This window comes from Nomascus leucogenys, chromosome 7b (genome assembly GCF_006542625.1).
Source record: "Nomascus leucogenys isolate Asia chromosome 7b, Asia_NLE_v1, whole genome shotgun sequence".
In the NCBI taxonomy this organism is placed as follows: Eukaryota; Metazoa; Chordata; class Mammalia; order Primates; family Hylobatidae; genus Nomascus; species Nomascus leucogenys.
Window position 1 is genome coordinate 60,485,510 of NC_044387.1, and position 17,630 is coordinate 60,503,139.

Below are 17,630 nucleotides of genomic sequence, written 5' to 3' on the forward strand. Positions count from 1 at the left end.
ACTATAATATTATCTTAAATAGGAAACTATAATTCTTTTTAATAAGCTGGGGAATGCACATGAAATTCTACTTAGAAAAACAATGTTTAATCATGAGAGATATATATGTAAACATTATGTATAATGGCACTATAGCCAGAATATGACATTATAGATTACAAGCAGTAAGTATTTAAAGTGGACATATTTTTCCAGATTAATGCAGAATCTCTTTTGTTCATTCTTTTGTACGTTTTTCCTTTGACCAGTTTGGATGGAAATCTCTCCAAGTAATATCATTTCTACTGTGAAAATTAAATGAATTAACTAATGAAAAGTACCCAGTTCAGTGCTTGCTGCAGAGTAAGTCATTCAATAAATTACAGCTATTGTTTTTCCAGAAATTCAAGGAAGGCAACCACAAGCTGATGGGGTGTTTATTCACCTGGCTGTCTTCTTTTAGAGGTTACATCAGGACACATTCGTTACCTTGGAAAATTTTCCTCGGCAATCAGAGAATTGCTTAGTGAGTAGGAAATCAGAACCAGGGGCAGTGTTAGTCCACTTCCACACTGCCTTAAAGATACTACCGGAGACTGAGTAATTTATAAAGGAAAGAGGCTTAATTGACTCACAGTTCTGCATGGCTGGGGAGGCCTCAGGAGACTTACAATCATGGCAAAAGGCAAAGAGGAAGCAGGCACCTTCTTCGCAAGGCGGCAGGAGAAAGAGAGCAGGGGAAACTGCCACTTTTAAACTATCAGGTCTCATGAGAACTCCCTCACTATCATGAGAACAGCATGGGGGAAAACACCCCTATGATCCAGTTACCTCCCATCAGATCCCTCCCACCACATATGGGGATTACAATTCAAGATGAGATTTGGGTGGGGACACAGATCCAAACCATATCAGGGAGTTTTCAGTTATATAAATGTAATGTTTAATGATCTCTGATATATCCACTTTATAATAGGGATTAGTTGCCAGTGGCGCCAGAAAATTCAAGAAGGGTGATTGCTTGGGCAGAGTTAGGTAATGTTTGCCTCTGTGACACTGTTTTTTGGTACGTTTATACCTAATAACCTGGGTTTAAAACTTTTTTGTAATTTTTTTTTTTTTTTTTTTTTTTTTGAGACGGAGTCTCGCTCTGTCGCCCAGGCTGGAGTGCAGTGGCGCAATGTCGGCTCACTGCAAGCTCCGCCTCCCGGGTTCACGCCATTCTCCTGCCTCAGCCTCTCCGAGTAGCTGGGACTACAGGCGCCCACCACCACGCCCGGCTAATTTTTTGTGTTTTTAGTAGAGACGGGGTTTCACCGTGGTCTCGATCTCCTGACCTCGTGATCCGCCCGCCTCGGCCTCCCAAAGTGCTGGGATTACAAGTGTGAGCCACCGCGCCCAGCCTGTAATTTTTTATTGTGGAGATTTCAAAAACATATAAAAACACACATATAAGATCATGAACTCATACTCATCACCCAGCTGAAATCCTTATCAACTTGTGGCCAGTCTGGTTTTATCTACACCCACACTTCACTTCCCTTATCGCCCATATTAGCCTGAAGAAAATTCCTAATATCCTGATTGTTTTAAAAGATATTTTATCTAATCAAGTCCTGCTGGTTTGAGGGTCTTTTTCCCCGCTCTGGTGACTTTATTTATTGATTTCTCCCGCGGGACTTATTAGGTATCTCTTTTCAGATCTTAAAATGGCTCCCAGAGTGCGATTTTGAGTTCTTCAGGGAAGCCTATGTTCTGACAATTGCCATTATCATTAGGCAGAGCACACTCCATTCGCTTTTATCTTTTCTTAATTACTCAGGAACATCATTATGAGCATCAGCCCTTGGGCTGCACTGTAAAGAGGAATGCCAGCTTTTCTGTGTTCTACCCAGGGCGCTTGATCCAGATGTGGGATCTTTGGGAGTGGAGCCCCAAATCTGCACCTTTTACACATTCCCAGGTGATTCTTCTGGCCACTGAAATTGGAGAAGCAACAGGCTGAGAACGTTTTCAGAGATTATTAAGGCACATAGATCTCAAGCCATGGTGTTGAAAAGCCAGAAAGGAGACTTTTAGAAACTCAGCTGCATTTTTCTAAATCTTCTCCATCCTCTGTCTTTTGCTGGCTCTGACTTTTCACCGGGTCAGAGGCTCTAAGGCTGGAACCTCATGTTCCACAGGGACTGTGTTATAGTTGTTCTTCTACAGAGTAAAGTGCATGAACTGAAATAGCTAGTGACTGCTCAGAAGTCACTCAGTCTCAGGTTTCTGGCTGTGTTCCACATAGCTGTAGGTTCTGTACATCTTACCTAGATAAGTTGTGTTCCTGTACACACACACACACACACACACACACACACACACACACACAGAGTCCGAGTGCTATAATAATTCTGATATGTAAAGAAATTTCAGAGGCCAAGCACAGTGGCTTACGCCTGTAATGCCCAGCCAGTACTAACGATCTGTAGTAACGATCTCTTATAACCCATGTTTTACAGATAACTGTGCTCTAGGCAGAGAGAGATTTTAAAGAGCTGTATGACACAGAAATGTTTCTGTTTGTTTTAAAAGATAAACCAGTTTTGTTCAACTTTGTTTATTGTAGGTGCCAGAAGTGCTATTAGCCCTCTTGAAATTTGGGCTCATTTAAAAATAAAGTCCGGGTACGGTGGCTCACGCCTGTAATCCCAGCACTTTGGGAGGCCGAGTGGGCGAATCACCCGAGGTTGGGAGTTCCAGACCAGCCTGACTAACATAGTGAAACCCTGTCTCTACTAAAAATACAAAAATTAGACGGGCATGGTGGCAGGCGCCTGTAATCCCAGCTACTCGGGAGGCTGAGGTAGGAGAATCGCTTAAACACAGGAGGCGGAGGTTGCAGTGAGCCGAGATTGCGCCATTACTAAACTCCAGCATGGGCAACAAGAGCGAAACTCCGTCTCAAAAAAAATAAATAAATAAAATAAAAAATAAAAAATAAAAAAATTTAAAAAGCCCTGGAAGTGGTGTCTTAATTTAGCTAATCAAAGTTCAATCTGATGATAGGAAAGAACATCAACCGAGTTTTCATGGTTTTTTTTTTTTTTAGATGAAGTCTCTCTCTTGTCCCCCAGGCTGGAGTGCAGTGGCGCAATCTCGGCTCACTGCAGCCTGCAGCCTCCGCCTCCCAGGTTCAAGCGATTCTCCTGCCTCAGCCTCCCGAGTAGCTGGGATTACAGGAGGCGCCTGCCACCACGCCCGGGTAATTTTTGTATTTTTAGTAGAGACGGGTTTTCACCATGTTGGCCAGGCTGGTTTTGAACTCCTGAGCTCAGGTGATCCACCCGCCTCGGCCTCCCAAAGTGCTGGGATTTTTAAAATGTGTTAAATCATCCTTTCCCTAGAGATGTTTGTTTTACAGCATGTCAGAAACAGTATGAGAATAAATCCTCACCACCAGAGGGAGCTGGACCATGAAGAAATTAATGGGTTGTTTTGGAAATAGAAATAAAAACTGGGAAAGTGCAGGAGATTTACGGTAAGACCATCAGTATCATCAGTGGTGACCGTTATTTGCACTAAGTGATTACTTCATTCTTTCAGTTGCTCAGATCAAAAACTGCGGAGTTCATCCCTGATTCCTTACTTCCTATTATATTAAAGCATGTCTTTTAATGCTGACGCTTTAACATCTAGGGCCTTGCGGGCTCTGGAGGGACTGCCCCTCCCAGGGCTAGCTGATTCCTAGAGATAGCAAAGGCCTGGCACCTTTCACATGCAACCCAACCAAATCAGCCTCTGTGCCTGCAACCACTTCCTTCCTAGGCCTCTTCCACTCCAAGCCACCATCACCCCAGGGTCAGGTACCAGACAACTAAAGACAGCCAGTACACCCCAGAATCTACTGAAGTTATTCAAGCTAGCCAATCCCAGGCCTGCTGACTGCCTCTCCATTTCTTCCCGCAGACACCACAATACAGGCTCTTGCCCACATTTTCTCTTCACTCCGTCTACCTCCTACTTAATACTGGTGCTTCCCCATGTGGCCCCTGTAACATGGTGTGCCCCCTCCTCTTGGGAACTGTGAATAACAAACTATTGTTGGGGTTCAGAAAACAATATCCGAAAATGAAGGCCTCAGAGGCAGCTTCAGGAGCAAAGATTTTTCTCTTTCTCCTGCCCTTCTGTCTCTGAGTCCTGTCTTTCCCAGAGGCTGCCTATAGACCCCAAGGCAGATCCTGGCAACCAGAACAATTTTTCCCCAAAGCCAGCCATAAAACCTAAAAATATCACTCTAACTTTCCCTCTGCCTTTCTGTGTAAAATCTGACCATAAAGAAATTATCTCATGCCTGTAATCCAAGCACTTTGGGAGGCCAAGGTGGGTGGATCTCTTGAGGCCAGGAGTTGGAGACCAGCATGGCCAACATGGTGAAATCCTGTCTCTACTACAAATACAAAAATTAGTCATAAGAATTGTTTAAACCCAGGAGGCAGAGGTTGCAGTGAGCCGAGATTGCACCACTGCACCTCCGCCTGAGCAACAAAGCAAGACTCTGTCTCAAAAAGAAAAAGAAATTTTCTGACCTACCTTATTTGACTGTAGTCAGAAGACCCCCATTCCAGAAAGGGCCCTAAAGCTGCCTTTGCAAAATTATAGTCAGGGGAATCTGACATAACTGACTATCTTGCTCCTACCAGGCTAACTTGCTTTTCCTCATTCTTGTATGGAGGCCATAGTAGTCCTTTCCTTGAACTGGTCCCCTCCTTGTTCAAAAATGGAAATCGAATTTGTAAAGACTAACAAGAGGACACGAGGTTAGAATTATGGTAGTGGCTTGAACTTTGCTAAAGAATAGGCTGAGTTAAACAATGACCTGCCATTGCCGAACTTGTTTTTCTGTAAGTTGCTTACTGCCCCAGAGTCACAAGATTTATAACTTCCCCAACTACTCCTGTAGATAACATTACTACTGCGAAACCTGAAGAATCAGTCTTTGAGATATTTTTCAGATTTAGCATTTCAGCAGACCCAGAGATGTCACCTGGTCCCAAGACCCCCCCTCCCAGGAACTGATTCAGCTGCATGAAGACAGTTTAGACACCCCTGTGATTTTATCCACAGCCAATCAATACTTTCAGTTTCCCAGCCCCCTTCCCACCAAAGTACCCTTAAAAATCCCAGCCTCTAAATTCTCGGGAAGGCAGATTTGAGAAATTTCTCCTGTCCTCCTGCTTGGCTGGCCCTGTGATCATTAAATTCTTTCTTCGCTGCAACATCTGCTGTTCTTGGTGCACTGTTGTTTTTTTTTCAGGGCAGTGGGCAAGAAGAACCCACTGGGCTCTGACAACGCTGCCCCGTGCCCAGAAGAAAGGAATTCATGCTCAGAGAGGCCAAGAAGAATCTAGACAGAGAGGTTTTGCTAGGTTTCCCCACTCAGCCTGTTAGCATTAGATCATGCCCTTTTTGTCCAAACATATTTCATACTTCATTGAACCTAAGCATAAAAATGGCCAATTTCCCCTATATCTTTGGATCATCATTCTAAAGGCTCTTGTGTATACACATTAAATAAATGTATGTGCTTTTTCTCCAATTAATTTGCTTTTTGATTTTGAGTTGATTTTTCAGCAAATTTTTGAGAGTGGCATTTGTCTTCTGATCTGTTGGCCTCACCATTCCTGAATAATCAGTGAAATGCCTAATGCCATATCTCAGCACATTCTACTGTTTCTTCCTATGATGTACCCCAATTCAACCACTTCTCCTCACCATGGCCCCTCTGTCCTGCCCACCATCATCATGAACCCCCTGCTTCCACCTTGGTCCCTACTCCCACTCCAGCCTATTCTCAGTACAACAGCCTGAGTGATCCTTTTACACGTGGGAGGAAGATCTTGCCATTCTTCTGTTGAGATCCCTCCAATGAAAGGGCCAATAGCAATTACAATTTCAAAAGCATTTTTAGAACCTGTAGTAAACTAAGTTTAAGAAAGCTGGTGGTTTTTGTTTGTTTGTTTTGTTTTTTTTGAGATGGAGTCTTGCTCTGTCGTCCAGGCTGGAGTGCCGTGGTGCCATCTCGGCTCACTGCAACCTCCACCTCCTGGGTTCAAGTGATTCTCCTGCCTCAGCCTCCTGAGTAGATGGGATTACAGGCACGCGCCACCACGCCCAGGTAATTTTTGTATTTTCAGTAGAGACGGGGTTTCGCCATGTTGGCAAGGTTGGGTCTCAAACTCCTGACCTCAGGTGATCTGCCCGCCTTGGCCTCCCAAAGTGCTGGGATTACAGGCGTGAGCCACCTGCCTGGCTGCACCACTGCACCTCACACCCTGAGTTTAAAACAAAGTCCTTAAAATGGTTTTCGGGGCCCCTGTAGAATTTGATTCTCTTCTCTCCCCACTGGCCGGTCCCCTGGCCTCCTGAGCTTCCCTGAGCATTCCCACCTCAGGTCGTGGCTCTCTGCGGCCCCCCTCAGCCTGAAATGTTTCCCCTGGAATCTCCATAATTTGTTCTCTCCCTCAGGAAATGAGGTCTTCCCTGACCTTCCCCCACAAAAAAATAGCACCCCTCTTGGACCTGCACACCTCCTCACCCTCTTTATTCCCCTCTCTTTGTCCCATACCACTTACCCAGGCACATACAGTCATTTACTTGCTTCTTATCAGTTTCCCTCACTAAAATGCAAGCTCCACAAAGGCAAGGATTTTGTTTTTATTCACTGCTGATTTGCTAATGGCCCAGAAGAGGGACTGCTATGCGGTAAAGCTTAAGAAATTCTTGCTGAACTCGGATAAAGCTGGAGGCCATTATTCTAAGTGAAGTAACCAAGGAATGAAAAACCAAAACCCATTATGTTTTCACTTATAAGTGGGAGCTAAGCTATGAGTACACAGAGGCATTCAGAGTGACAAAATGGACTTCAGAGACCCAGAACGGGGAGGGTGGGAGGGAGCTAGGGATAAAAATCTACATATTAGGTACAATGTACATTACTCAGGTGATAGGTGCACTAAAATTTCAGAATTCACCACTGGATAATTCCTCCATGTAACAAAAAACCACTTGTACCTCAAAAGCTATTGAAATTTTTTTTAAAAAGGTACACAAAAAAACCCTAAATAAATAAATAAATAAATAAATAAATAAATAAAAGTACTCTAGCTCAGTCATTCCCACATGTGCTTTGTACACATCCAGGAAGATATGCCTAGTGATCCCCGCAAAGCCTGTCATCTAAGGGAGAGGCCAGCTAGATGCTTCACTCATTAAACAATCGAGAACACACAATAATGGTCTGGCAGTGTCCATCCACGTGTGGCAGGGCAGCGGAGACAGGGCAGGTCCCGAAGAGTCAGGCCAGGCTTCCTGGGGCAGGGGCTTTTCACGGGGGACTGTGTGGAAGGAGGCAGGCTGTGGCTATGCCTGGAAAGGTGGCATCCCAGAGCAGGCGGAGCAAAGTTAGTGAGCTCAATCCATGGGTCAAAACTCAATCTTTTTTTCCCCCAGTTATCATTATAGTTTAATTTTACAAATAGAAAAAACTGAGGCACAAAGAAGTTATGTCATACAGCTAGAAATTGCAAGGCTGGGATTTCAACCTAAGACAATTACCTAATTCTCCTAATCATCACAATCTCTCATTCATGCATTCACTCTGCAAGTATTTACTGAGTGCTTACTGTGTATCAAATGTTAAGGATATGTTAGTGAATAAAACAAACTAAAATCCCTGTCTATTATAGAGGGAGGAGAAAGATAATAAACAATCAACATAATATAACTAAGTTCTACGGTATGCTAGAAGGTAATGAGAAGCATGGTGAAAAATAAAGGAGTGTAAACTGGCCTGGGAATGCTGGGGGAGGAGAATGTTGCAGTTTAAGTGGGGTGGTCAATGAAGTCCTCATGCAGCAAAGACTTGAAGGGCACAAGGGCAGAGCCTGTGGCTCTCTGGGAGAAAGACATGCCCAAGAGCGGGGCAAGCCTGGCTCTCCTGGACTGTAAGGGGGTGGGCGTGGTTGGAGTGCAGAAAGGAAGAGGGAGAGAGGATATGCAAACAGTCTTCTGAACCCCACAGCAAATCCTTATTTGCCAGAGAGTAGTCGAAAGCCCAACTTCACAGGGACAGTGGCAAAGCCAGGTGAAACCAGTCTGACTCCAGATCCCAAGTCCTTTCCACCACACAACCCTCCCTCTGCCACAGCAGAGAGGCAGGAAGAGAGAAGCAGAGGCGGGAAGAGGGAAACCTCATCACGGAGGATGCTTCACGTGGTGGAGGCAAAGAATGAGAAATAAGATGGGATGGAGAAGCTATGCTGGAAACCCAGGCAGAGGAGGTGGAAGTTCGGGATCAGCATAGAAATTGGCTGAGAATAAAATTATAAGAAGCTGGTCTTGCCGGGGGCGGTGGCTCACGCCTGTAATCCTAACATTTTGGGAGACTGAGGCGGGCGGATTGCATGAGCTCAGGAGTTCGAGACCAGCCTGGGCAACGTGGTGAAACCCCGTCTCTACCAAAATACGAAAAATTAGCCGGGCGTGGTGGCATGCTCCTGTAATCCCAGCTGCTTGGGAGTCTGAGGCAGGAGAATTGCTTGAACCTGGAAGGTGGATGTTGCAGTGAGCTGAGATGGCGCCACTGCACTCCAATCTGGGCGACAGAGTGAGATTCCGTCTCAGAAAAAAAAAAAAAGAAGAAGAAGCTGGTCTGTGTGTTGCATGGATTGGATCAAAGAGGGACCCAGTCAGAGAGATCAGTTGATTGGTAGGCTTAAGTTGATGATGATCAAGGGAAAGGAAGACACAGGATATTAAAGGTTGGCCTTAACCCATGGAGAGCAAGAGGAGAGAAGGGCAGGAGAGAGAGCTCCCATAAGTATGGTTAGGAGAGCAGCCAGGAGCCCAGCTGCCCAGCTTCAGACTCTGCCTCTATGGCTTTCTAGTTCTGCGACCATGTACCTTAACCTCTCTATGCCTCAGTTTTTCTTTCTGTAAAATGGTGTGGTAACACTACCTATATCATATGATTGTTGAAAAGATTAAATGAATAATCTGAAACACTTAAAACTGCCTGATAAACTCTAGATAAATATATCTTTGTAAACACTCCTCCACAGCCCCTGCTGAGAAATTCTCTAAATTGATTTGAATTATTTTTAAAAATCCGTGTATTTAATTTATTTGAAGAGACTAACCTCCCTTCTTCTCTGAGGAAAATAAGTAAACAAAACTCATGATGCAGATGAGGCAGACACTGTGAGTGGTCAACCCAACTATCATTTCCCTTTCCTACTTGCTGGGAGAGACCCAAACTCGTTCAGGCCACAGCCATATGCTTCACTCAGATAATCACAGTGCCCCTGTAGCCATTGCCAGTGATTGGCTTAGGTTTCCTCAGTGATAGAGGCCATAGAAGAGACTTTTCTTTTCGTCTATTGGGTGGGGCCAAATTGGCTGTGATGGCTGGAACCCGGGCAGCCATATTGTGGCTGTGAGGTGAGCTGGCCCCTGAAGGCAAAGCAGACAAGCTGAGAATGGCAGAGCAGAAAGATGGGAAGAACTTGGTGGAGCTGCTGAATTAACTGTAGGGCCACTCAGCACTTCTTGTTATGTGAGATAGTAAACCCTCTTTATTACTTAGGCCATGCTGAGTTGGGCTTTGATGTTTCTTGAAGCTGGAAGCATTCTGATACTTACAGAAGTAAAAATTTGGTAGCAATCTAGATGGATCCATTAATCTTTTTCTATGTACATTATAAGAAGTGAAGCTCTAAATTCAAAACCCTGGCTTTTGGTTTTTGTAAATAAAACTTAAGGAAAAACACATTTACCAAGCATACCACTATGTTGTGGGGGAATTACCATGATCGATCGATCTATCTATCTATCTATCTATCATCTATCTATCTATATCATCTGTCATCTATCTATCTCTGCAAGATAACAGTCATTTTCTGAAATACTTTTGGAGCAGAAACCCCTTTTCTGTTTTTTCTTTTTTTTTCAGCTTCAAGAAGAGGAACAGAATTTCTTCTTCCTCCTCTTATTTTTCAACTAGAGCCTTCTTACTGAACAATCCCAAATCAGTGAGATGCTGAGTTGAAACTAAATGAAACTACAGCATAAAGTCCTTCAATAGCTGTTACCTAGTTCTAGAGATGACTGCTGAAATAATTTCACATTTAATATAAACTGGTAGTCTGAATGATTCCGAACATTTAAACCCAAAGGCAGATGTTGGTAACCATCCCATTAGTATAGATGGGATGGTTACTAATTTGGTCTAACATAATTTTGTCTTTTCATATTACCTCATTCTACAACACTTGGGCCCAAATCAATCATCTTAACCCATGAAAGTTGCCCAATCTTTAACTTTCAAGGTTAGCTTCTTAAGCTTACCTCAGTTTGTATTAAATTTCTAATCCTGTATCCCCCTTTCCCACAAGGAGGAAGAATATTAATATTGTGATTTGACCCATGTGTGTTAGAGGGTGAAGCCCTGCCTGAAAGATCTATCATGTGAACATGTCTGTGTAGGTGGAAAAGCTGATCCAACATCAGTTTGGACCCAGTCATCTCACTTGTTTCTGTTTCCTTCTTTCCACGGATAAAATCAAGGATTGGGCAACTGAGGGAGGTAAAATAAAGCAGGAGATCTCACGGCCTGCTTCAGTTTGAGGCCTAACTGTGTCTCATGTAGCCCTGCCAAACTTCCTAGAATTCACTTCTTTGGGGTCCTGGGCAGAAGGCCCAGCTAATAATGAGGTACTATGTTGACTCCCTTTGTCACTGGCTTTTGTGGTTTAGAAATGTTGACTGGCTGGGCACAGTGACTCATGCCTGTAATCCCAGCACTTTGGGAGGCCAAGGCAGGCAGATCACTTGAGGTCAGGAGTTCAAGACCAGCCTGGCCAACATGGTGAAACCCCGTCTTCACTAAAAATACAAAAATGAGCTGAGTGGGGTGGTAAGCGCCTGTAATCCCAGCTACTTGGGAGGCTGAGGCAGGAGAATCGCTTGAATCCCGGAGGTGGAGGTTGCAGTGAGCCAAGATTGCACCACTACACTCCAGCCTGGGTGACAGAGTGAGACTTCATCTCAGATTTAAAAAAAAAAAAAAAAAAAAAGGAAATGTTGACTGTGATTAGGGCAGGAATAAGGGATTGCTAGGGTTCTCAGCTCAGACTCATCCTCAGACTGCCAAAATCTACCACAACGTCTAACAAAATTTCTATATTTTCTTTAAATAGTGAAGTTCCCTGTCTTTCAGCTATTTGCCCTGATCATCTCATTTGCATTCCATACCCTTACCATGTATATATTCAATCCAACACTTTCTGTTGGTGTGGCTAATCCTTCTGGATTTATGGGTGTATGTGGAATCATATCAAATCCTCAGCTCTTACTAGAATGCTCTGAAAATGATGAATGGCTAATAATATTTTAAAACAACTTAAAATGTAAAGTTCACTTAGTAATTTAAATATACAGGTAGACACATTATAAGAAAACCATTACTGCTTTTCTAACCTAGATGACCAAAGGAAGACAACGACAGATGATTGTATATTTTGTTTAATACTTGCATTGTTTCTATAGCGCAATTATAGCAATCTTTAAATTTACTTTCATTACAAATATTTGTCAAGTTTTGTTTCAGAAACATTTTTCCTACTCTCTTGCATCATGCACCCAGACACACTACAAAAAACTCATTCATAACACAGTAAGGGCAAACATTATTCATGTAAACATCTTTCATTAATTTCCCATAATTTAAAAAAATCATAGAATTATAGATATTGAATAAGGCTCATAGATTTAGTTCAAATTCCACAAGAGACCAAAGATGCTCGTTAACTGTGATGGGGTTAACTTTTGGTTGCAATAAATGCCGAAAGCATACCCCTGGCTTCTACTTCTTAAACATACCTCACAACCTAATAAATGTATTTCAGGATAAAGAGAGAACATAGAAAACCCAGGAGGAAACTTTTGAAGAAGGGAGCTCAGAATCATGGACATAATTTTCCTATGTGATAAGCAGGCATTACATAGTCCCTGCAGTTTCCCAGTACATGAATCAAGGTTAATTATCGTAACTCAAAATGTAACCAAGTAGATATGTTGATACATTGGCATGTGTGTTCGTATTGCTACTATACACAGTGAAAATTTATCCTAATATGTATCATTTCATTATATCCAGGACCAAAGTGGAAAAAAAAAACCCACTCAAGTTGAATATCATCATAAAGGAGTTTCTGTTTGTTTGTTTTTTCAATAACATAAGAGTCAGGAGTGTTGGGAGGTATGTCCTAGGGATGTGATTGGTCTTGATATTTAACAACTTTGAACAACTGTGTGTAAAGTCACAGACAGAGGAAGCAAGGATTTTTGTTATTGGAGGACGTCTCTCTCTCTGGTTGGAAGTTTGGTGCTTGGGTGCATAGTCTTCCAGAGCTGAGACAGGAAATGTACTGTGCTGAGAAATGGGCCCCTTGCCAGATGCTCCCTTCTCCTTCCTCTCTGCGAGGCGGAAGTCCGAAGGTAGAGATTGCTGGCAAAACTGTGAAGTCCCACCCTGGGGTCTGAACCCCAACTCCACTGAGGGCAGCCTCCCTGACGTGTGTGACTAGGCAGTAAGGGTGGCGGTTGATGGCGGCCGGGAAACCGAGTTTCGAGGTTCACATGGCCAAGTCTGGCTTCTGATTCTGCTGCCCTGCAAAGAAATTGTGCTCCAGATAACTGCACCGGTGTCTCTAATGCCTCTGATTCACTCTCAGGCCCCTCAAAGGCCTGCAGTGATATCACTAAAAGGTGAACACACCTCCATTAGCACCTAACTTCCACCAGGAAGCGGCTGAGGCACTGGGGAAGCCTACGAGCTCTCTCCACGTCAGGTGCAACAACGCCGAGGAAGTTGCTGAGAGTCAGAGTTATTGTAGGCTTTTGATTTTTAAAAATCAAAATTGATCTGCATTACATCTCAATAGACTCAGATAATTCTCACCAAAATTTTTGTAATGTGTTTAAGTAGCACTGGAATAATTCAACTTCATTTAAATATATTCATTCTATCATGAAAATATTTCATACAAACATCTATTTACATACAAACACATTAAAATTTGTGAAAAGGGTTCCCATCCCTGTGGTTGTATGGCTTGAAATAGTTTCATTGCTTTGAATATGTATGCACACATTTGGCAAAAGAAAACTATTACAATTTAGTATTTTTTAAATTAAAAAAAGTGACAATGAGTTTCCAAATTCCTGAAGGGAAAGATAAAAGAAAAACAATAATCATCTATCAAAGTACCCCAAGTAGATGTAAATTTGATATTCTTTGTGAACCTTTGATCTGTGGCAAATAAACGTTACAACTGTCAGTCTTGCAACATAGTTTTGCTTGTTTTTCTAAAACAAAAAATATCTGGTTTCTAAGTCACTACTCTTAGGACAGAAGCTTGAGGCAACTGTTTTAAAACAAAGCAAAACAGAAAATGATACCTCTACCTTCTTGGAAGATTTTAAATGCATGTTGCAGTGAGTGATTTAAATTTTTATATATTAAATGAAATTTACTAAAAGTGCCACATACTGTCTCCCGGAGAAGACAACCCTTTAATTCACTGTTCACAATTAATGCAATTTTAATAGTTATATTTAAATGTTAAAAATGGTTACATTTGGCCTCATTGGCCTTTCTGGGTGGGTCGTTGGTGATAAGGAAATAGTTTTTCGAGTGTAAAGAACCCCCATAGGGCAGATAGGTTTAACTACAGTCCTAGACAGGTTCAAAGAGCTCTTGGAAAACTAATTTCCTTCTTAGTGTCTCAGGTAGATCAAGGATGAAGCAAGTTAAAATAAGAATAGGTACTACCAGACTCAAGAACTCCTCACTGCTTTCTTTTTGATCTCATCATTCCTTTGTGTCGGAAATTCAATCTTTCCAGTTGTTTTTGTTAGTCCATTCAAATATCCATTTGGGGACATGCTCCTACAGGTTAGTTCCTATTCCTAACTCTAACACAAGATAATATTTCATCACAGAAAAGATGCTAAGGGAAGATCTGGTCATGCAGGAGTTGGACTGAGACAGCTCTGAGTGAATCTCCTTGAGATTACAGTGTCACACACACACATAGGCTCCCGCTGTTTTTCAGGAGAGCATAAAGTTATTTCTTTATTCCCCACCACATGGAATCTTCCATGTCTGCTGTGATTCTGATGCTGATGAAATGACCAGATGCAGCGGCTTCCTGACATATTTCCTTCCTCAGCAGATGTAAAGTAGAAAAATACATTCTGAGTATTCTTTTCCACTTGCGTTTAGGTTCAAACAGGAAACACACCCTTCCACCCTCAGCTGTTAATTCCTTATAGAACCTCCGCTCCCTTGACTTCTTTCCCTACCTACAGAACTCAGTGAATCTCAAGCCCCACTCTGATTCCAACCTGCGACGGAGCCTTACATTTGGCAGTATGTGTGTCTGTGAGGGGAGGGGTGGGGAAGACAGAGCCAGAGACATAAGCAAACGGAGAGGCACACACAGAGGAAAAGCCAGACGAGGAAGGTCCCAAAGACATGCACAGAGCCAGAGAGACTCAAGAAAGGACAGTGCAGAGGACTCGGAACAGGGAACGGGAGAGGGCAGCTGGGGCTGCTGTTACCCAGGACGCCCAGGCGTTCTCACACATGCAGAGAGAAGAGGAAAGAGAGCCGGCAGGAGAAAGAAGAGCTGGAAGACACAGAGAGTATGAAGACAGTTGGGAGCAAGACACAGTGAGGCTCAGCGTGGGTGCATTGCTTCCTCTGATTTGCGTGGAGGTCACGGACACTGCTGAGTTTTAAGCTCAGAGTGTTACCATTCAATATCTCATCTGAAGAACTGATTAGCAGACTAATCACTACTTACAACTCTTCAATTCCTTTTATCCAATTTTGAAAAAAATTCCATTTGAATGGGATAATTAGAGTAGCCCCCACTTAGGACGTAAATTGTACCCCACTGCAGCCAGGACCAGAATGCTATCACTCTCAGGAATGAAATCATTCAGAGCATAGCTGCATCGGGGGCATGACCAGCACTATCCTCTCCCTGACCGCATTCCCTGACCTGGCTGCACAACCCACCTGAGCAAGGTTAATGCAAGCCATCTTTCTCCTGAAGACAGTCACTCCCTTTGGGCACATTTAAATTAAAGCACCTATCAGAATGCAAGTCCAGAGGCCCTGGCCCATCTGTCACAGTGTATAGAACGGTCTCTTTCTACAGAGTAAGAGTGACCCTATCCTGGTGCCTTTAAATCTAAAAACTCTATTCAGTTCCTTTGGTGGGCAATCTTCCTGGAAGCACTGAAAACTTCCTCTCATGGGTGAACCATTGGCTTAAGCTTTCAAGCAGGGATCCAACTGGATCTCCCTGAAACCACTGCCACCCAGCTGCAAAGCATGCAACCAGGTGCTCTAGGAAGCCTGGCCTTGCAAAGAAGGGAAGGGCAACTCTGTCAATGTGCCCAGGGGCCACCTGAAATAAAGTCATGAGCAGCCTGGGATTAAGCACTTTAGTTGTAGTCTTCATAAAGCAATGTGCAACTGACAAGAAATAGCAAACTTCCTTCTGCCTATGTCCTCACTCTTCTTCCACTGAAGCCTTCTCTCATCAGCTGGAGCTCACTATCTGCTACAGCTTGGAAGGCCTTAGCTTTCCAGACCAAACTGACTCAGGTGACAGGAATCACAGCTGACAGCTGCAGATCAGCACAACAGCTGCTCTCCAGTCCTTCCAGCCGCTGCATCGAGGTGTCTAAAAGAGACATAGCTATGGCATGTGGTGAGGGTGCTTATAAAAAACAAAACTCTCAGAATTCATTCAGAGCAATCCCTGTGATGTTACAGATCTAATTAGCTAAACTAAAAAAAAAGGGGTTTTCTCCTTATTTCTGCAGTTGTGATTACACATGGCTGGCAAAATGGCTGAAATGCTATTGATAGTGTTGCTTTTAAACTATACAGGTGTTCAGTCTTAGTTTACAATGTTTTGAAGCAGGTAAATGCTTTGAAATTACAATGATGAAGAGTTTTAGCATCAAGGCTGGATTTGTACTTAGTAATCAGTATGTCTGCCTTAGTAGTACTGACTAAAAAAAATTTTGTTTTTGAATTCTGTTAGAATTCAAATTTGCTATTTGACTTTTGAATTCAATGCACTGTGCCACAAGCCTGACCGCACTATGTTATGTACATTTAATGTGTACTCAAGGAGGAAAAAATTACTAGCACTATTGAAAATATTGCAAAATTGCCATAGTTACCGCTTAGAAATACTAGTTTTCTTCTCTTCTTTCTTAAAGTATATATTACAACTCTTCCATAACTTAATGCAAACAAAGTAAATTCATTTCTTCTCACATCTTAAAGCAAAGATATCTTTGTTTACATGCGAGAATAATATTCTATAATAATACCCTGGCCCTATGAGCCAGTACTTTATATTAGGACATAATAATAAAATGATGATATAGAAAGAACCAGAGAGACCTACACACTGCTATTGATGCAAAAATCCATTTGGAAGTTTTCTCTTGTAAAGGGTATCTAAGAAAGAGAATAGGGCTGAGGGGTGAAATGACTTTAGAAGTGGGCTTCTATTCACTAGGTAAAAAACAAAGCCATTCTATTGCAAGATACAGATCAAAGGTTAAAAGGCAAATTATACTATATTTAGAGAATTAAGATGTAGTAATTGTCAACCCTTAATACGGCACATATGCAAATGTGGTAACACAATTTGCACTGGCCATAGGAAAAAAGCACTATGGAAAAACCACTGACTAAAAACGACTGAAAAACCCCGTTTCCCTGTTTCGGTCTAATCATTTGGCATCTCTGAATGTGGTACAGATTTAGACTTGAACCACCAAAGAACATCACGCTGTCTTATGTCAAATGCTCGACAATACCTCTCAGTAGGACGTTGTTGCAAGGCTAGCTAATTTTAAATCTGGTATGAGTAATACAGTCAAACCTAGTTAGTATGCGAGAAAGTCGTTGCTAACGCATGGTGAGAGGATGTGACGTCACAGCATGAGCAGTCCCTGGTTGTCCCATTGTCAGATAAACGTAGTGCATAGATCCAAGTTTCTATTCCAGGTCTCTGAACCCCAAAGCCAGGCCTTTCACTTTTGCTGGGTGGCCTGGAAGGCCTTCAGCTCCACCTGGTACCACTCAGGGGCTTCAGGCCCACTCTTCCCGGGGGGGCTGTGGTCATAGCCATAGGCAACGGTGAGCTCTTCATCGGCCTCCACTGCTCTCAGGGTGCGGATGCATTTGATAGGCCCAAAACGGGGGTGGACAAACCTAAACATCAAGATGCACACAGTCATTCCCGGGCCAGACCAGGAGGTTGGAAGCAAAGGCTAGGGAGGGGCTGATACAGGAATCACCCCCAGGCACTCTTCCCTGGGCACGCCTGGCATGTGCCCAAAGTATGGTCACCCAGCATCAGTTTCACCCGAGAGCTTATTAGACATGGAGCACCTCGGCCCCATCCCAAACCTGCTGGATTGGAATCTGCATTTTAGCGACACCCCCAGGTGATCCACTGGTGTATTAAAGTTTGAAAAGCACTGCTCTGTTTTTTAAAGCATATTTG

The 17,630-nt window shown here is 43.1% G+C and overlaps 1 protein-coding gene across 2 annotated transcripts in view; it reads right to left on the minus strand.

The window, feature by feature from the left end:
• Nucleotides 1-1,383: 1,383 nt before the first annotated feature.
• Nucleotides 1,384-17,630, minus strand: part of SETD7 (SET domain containing 7, histone lysine methyltransferase) — a 61,585-nt gene continuing 45,338 nt past the window's right edge. The window contains exon 8 of one of the 2 annotated variants that reach the window (XM_012508253.2): nt 1,384-1,958. In XM_012508253.2, the coding sequence (XP_012363707.1) occupies nt 1,790-1,958 (169 nt within the window). In that variant the 3' untranslated portion in view covers nt 1,384-1,789. Of the gene's footprint in view, nt 1,959-11,528; nt 17,336-17,630 lie in introns of those variants that run through there. The other variant, XM_012508252.2, reaches the window with a different exon arrangement.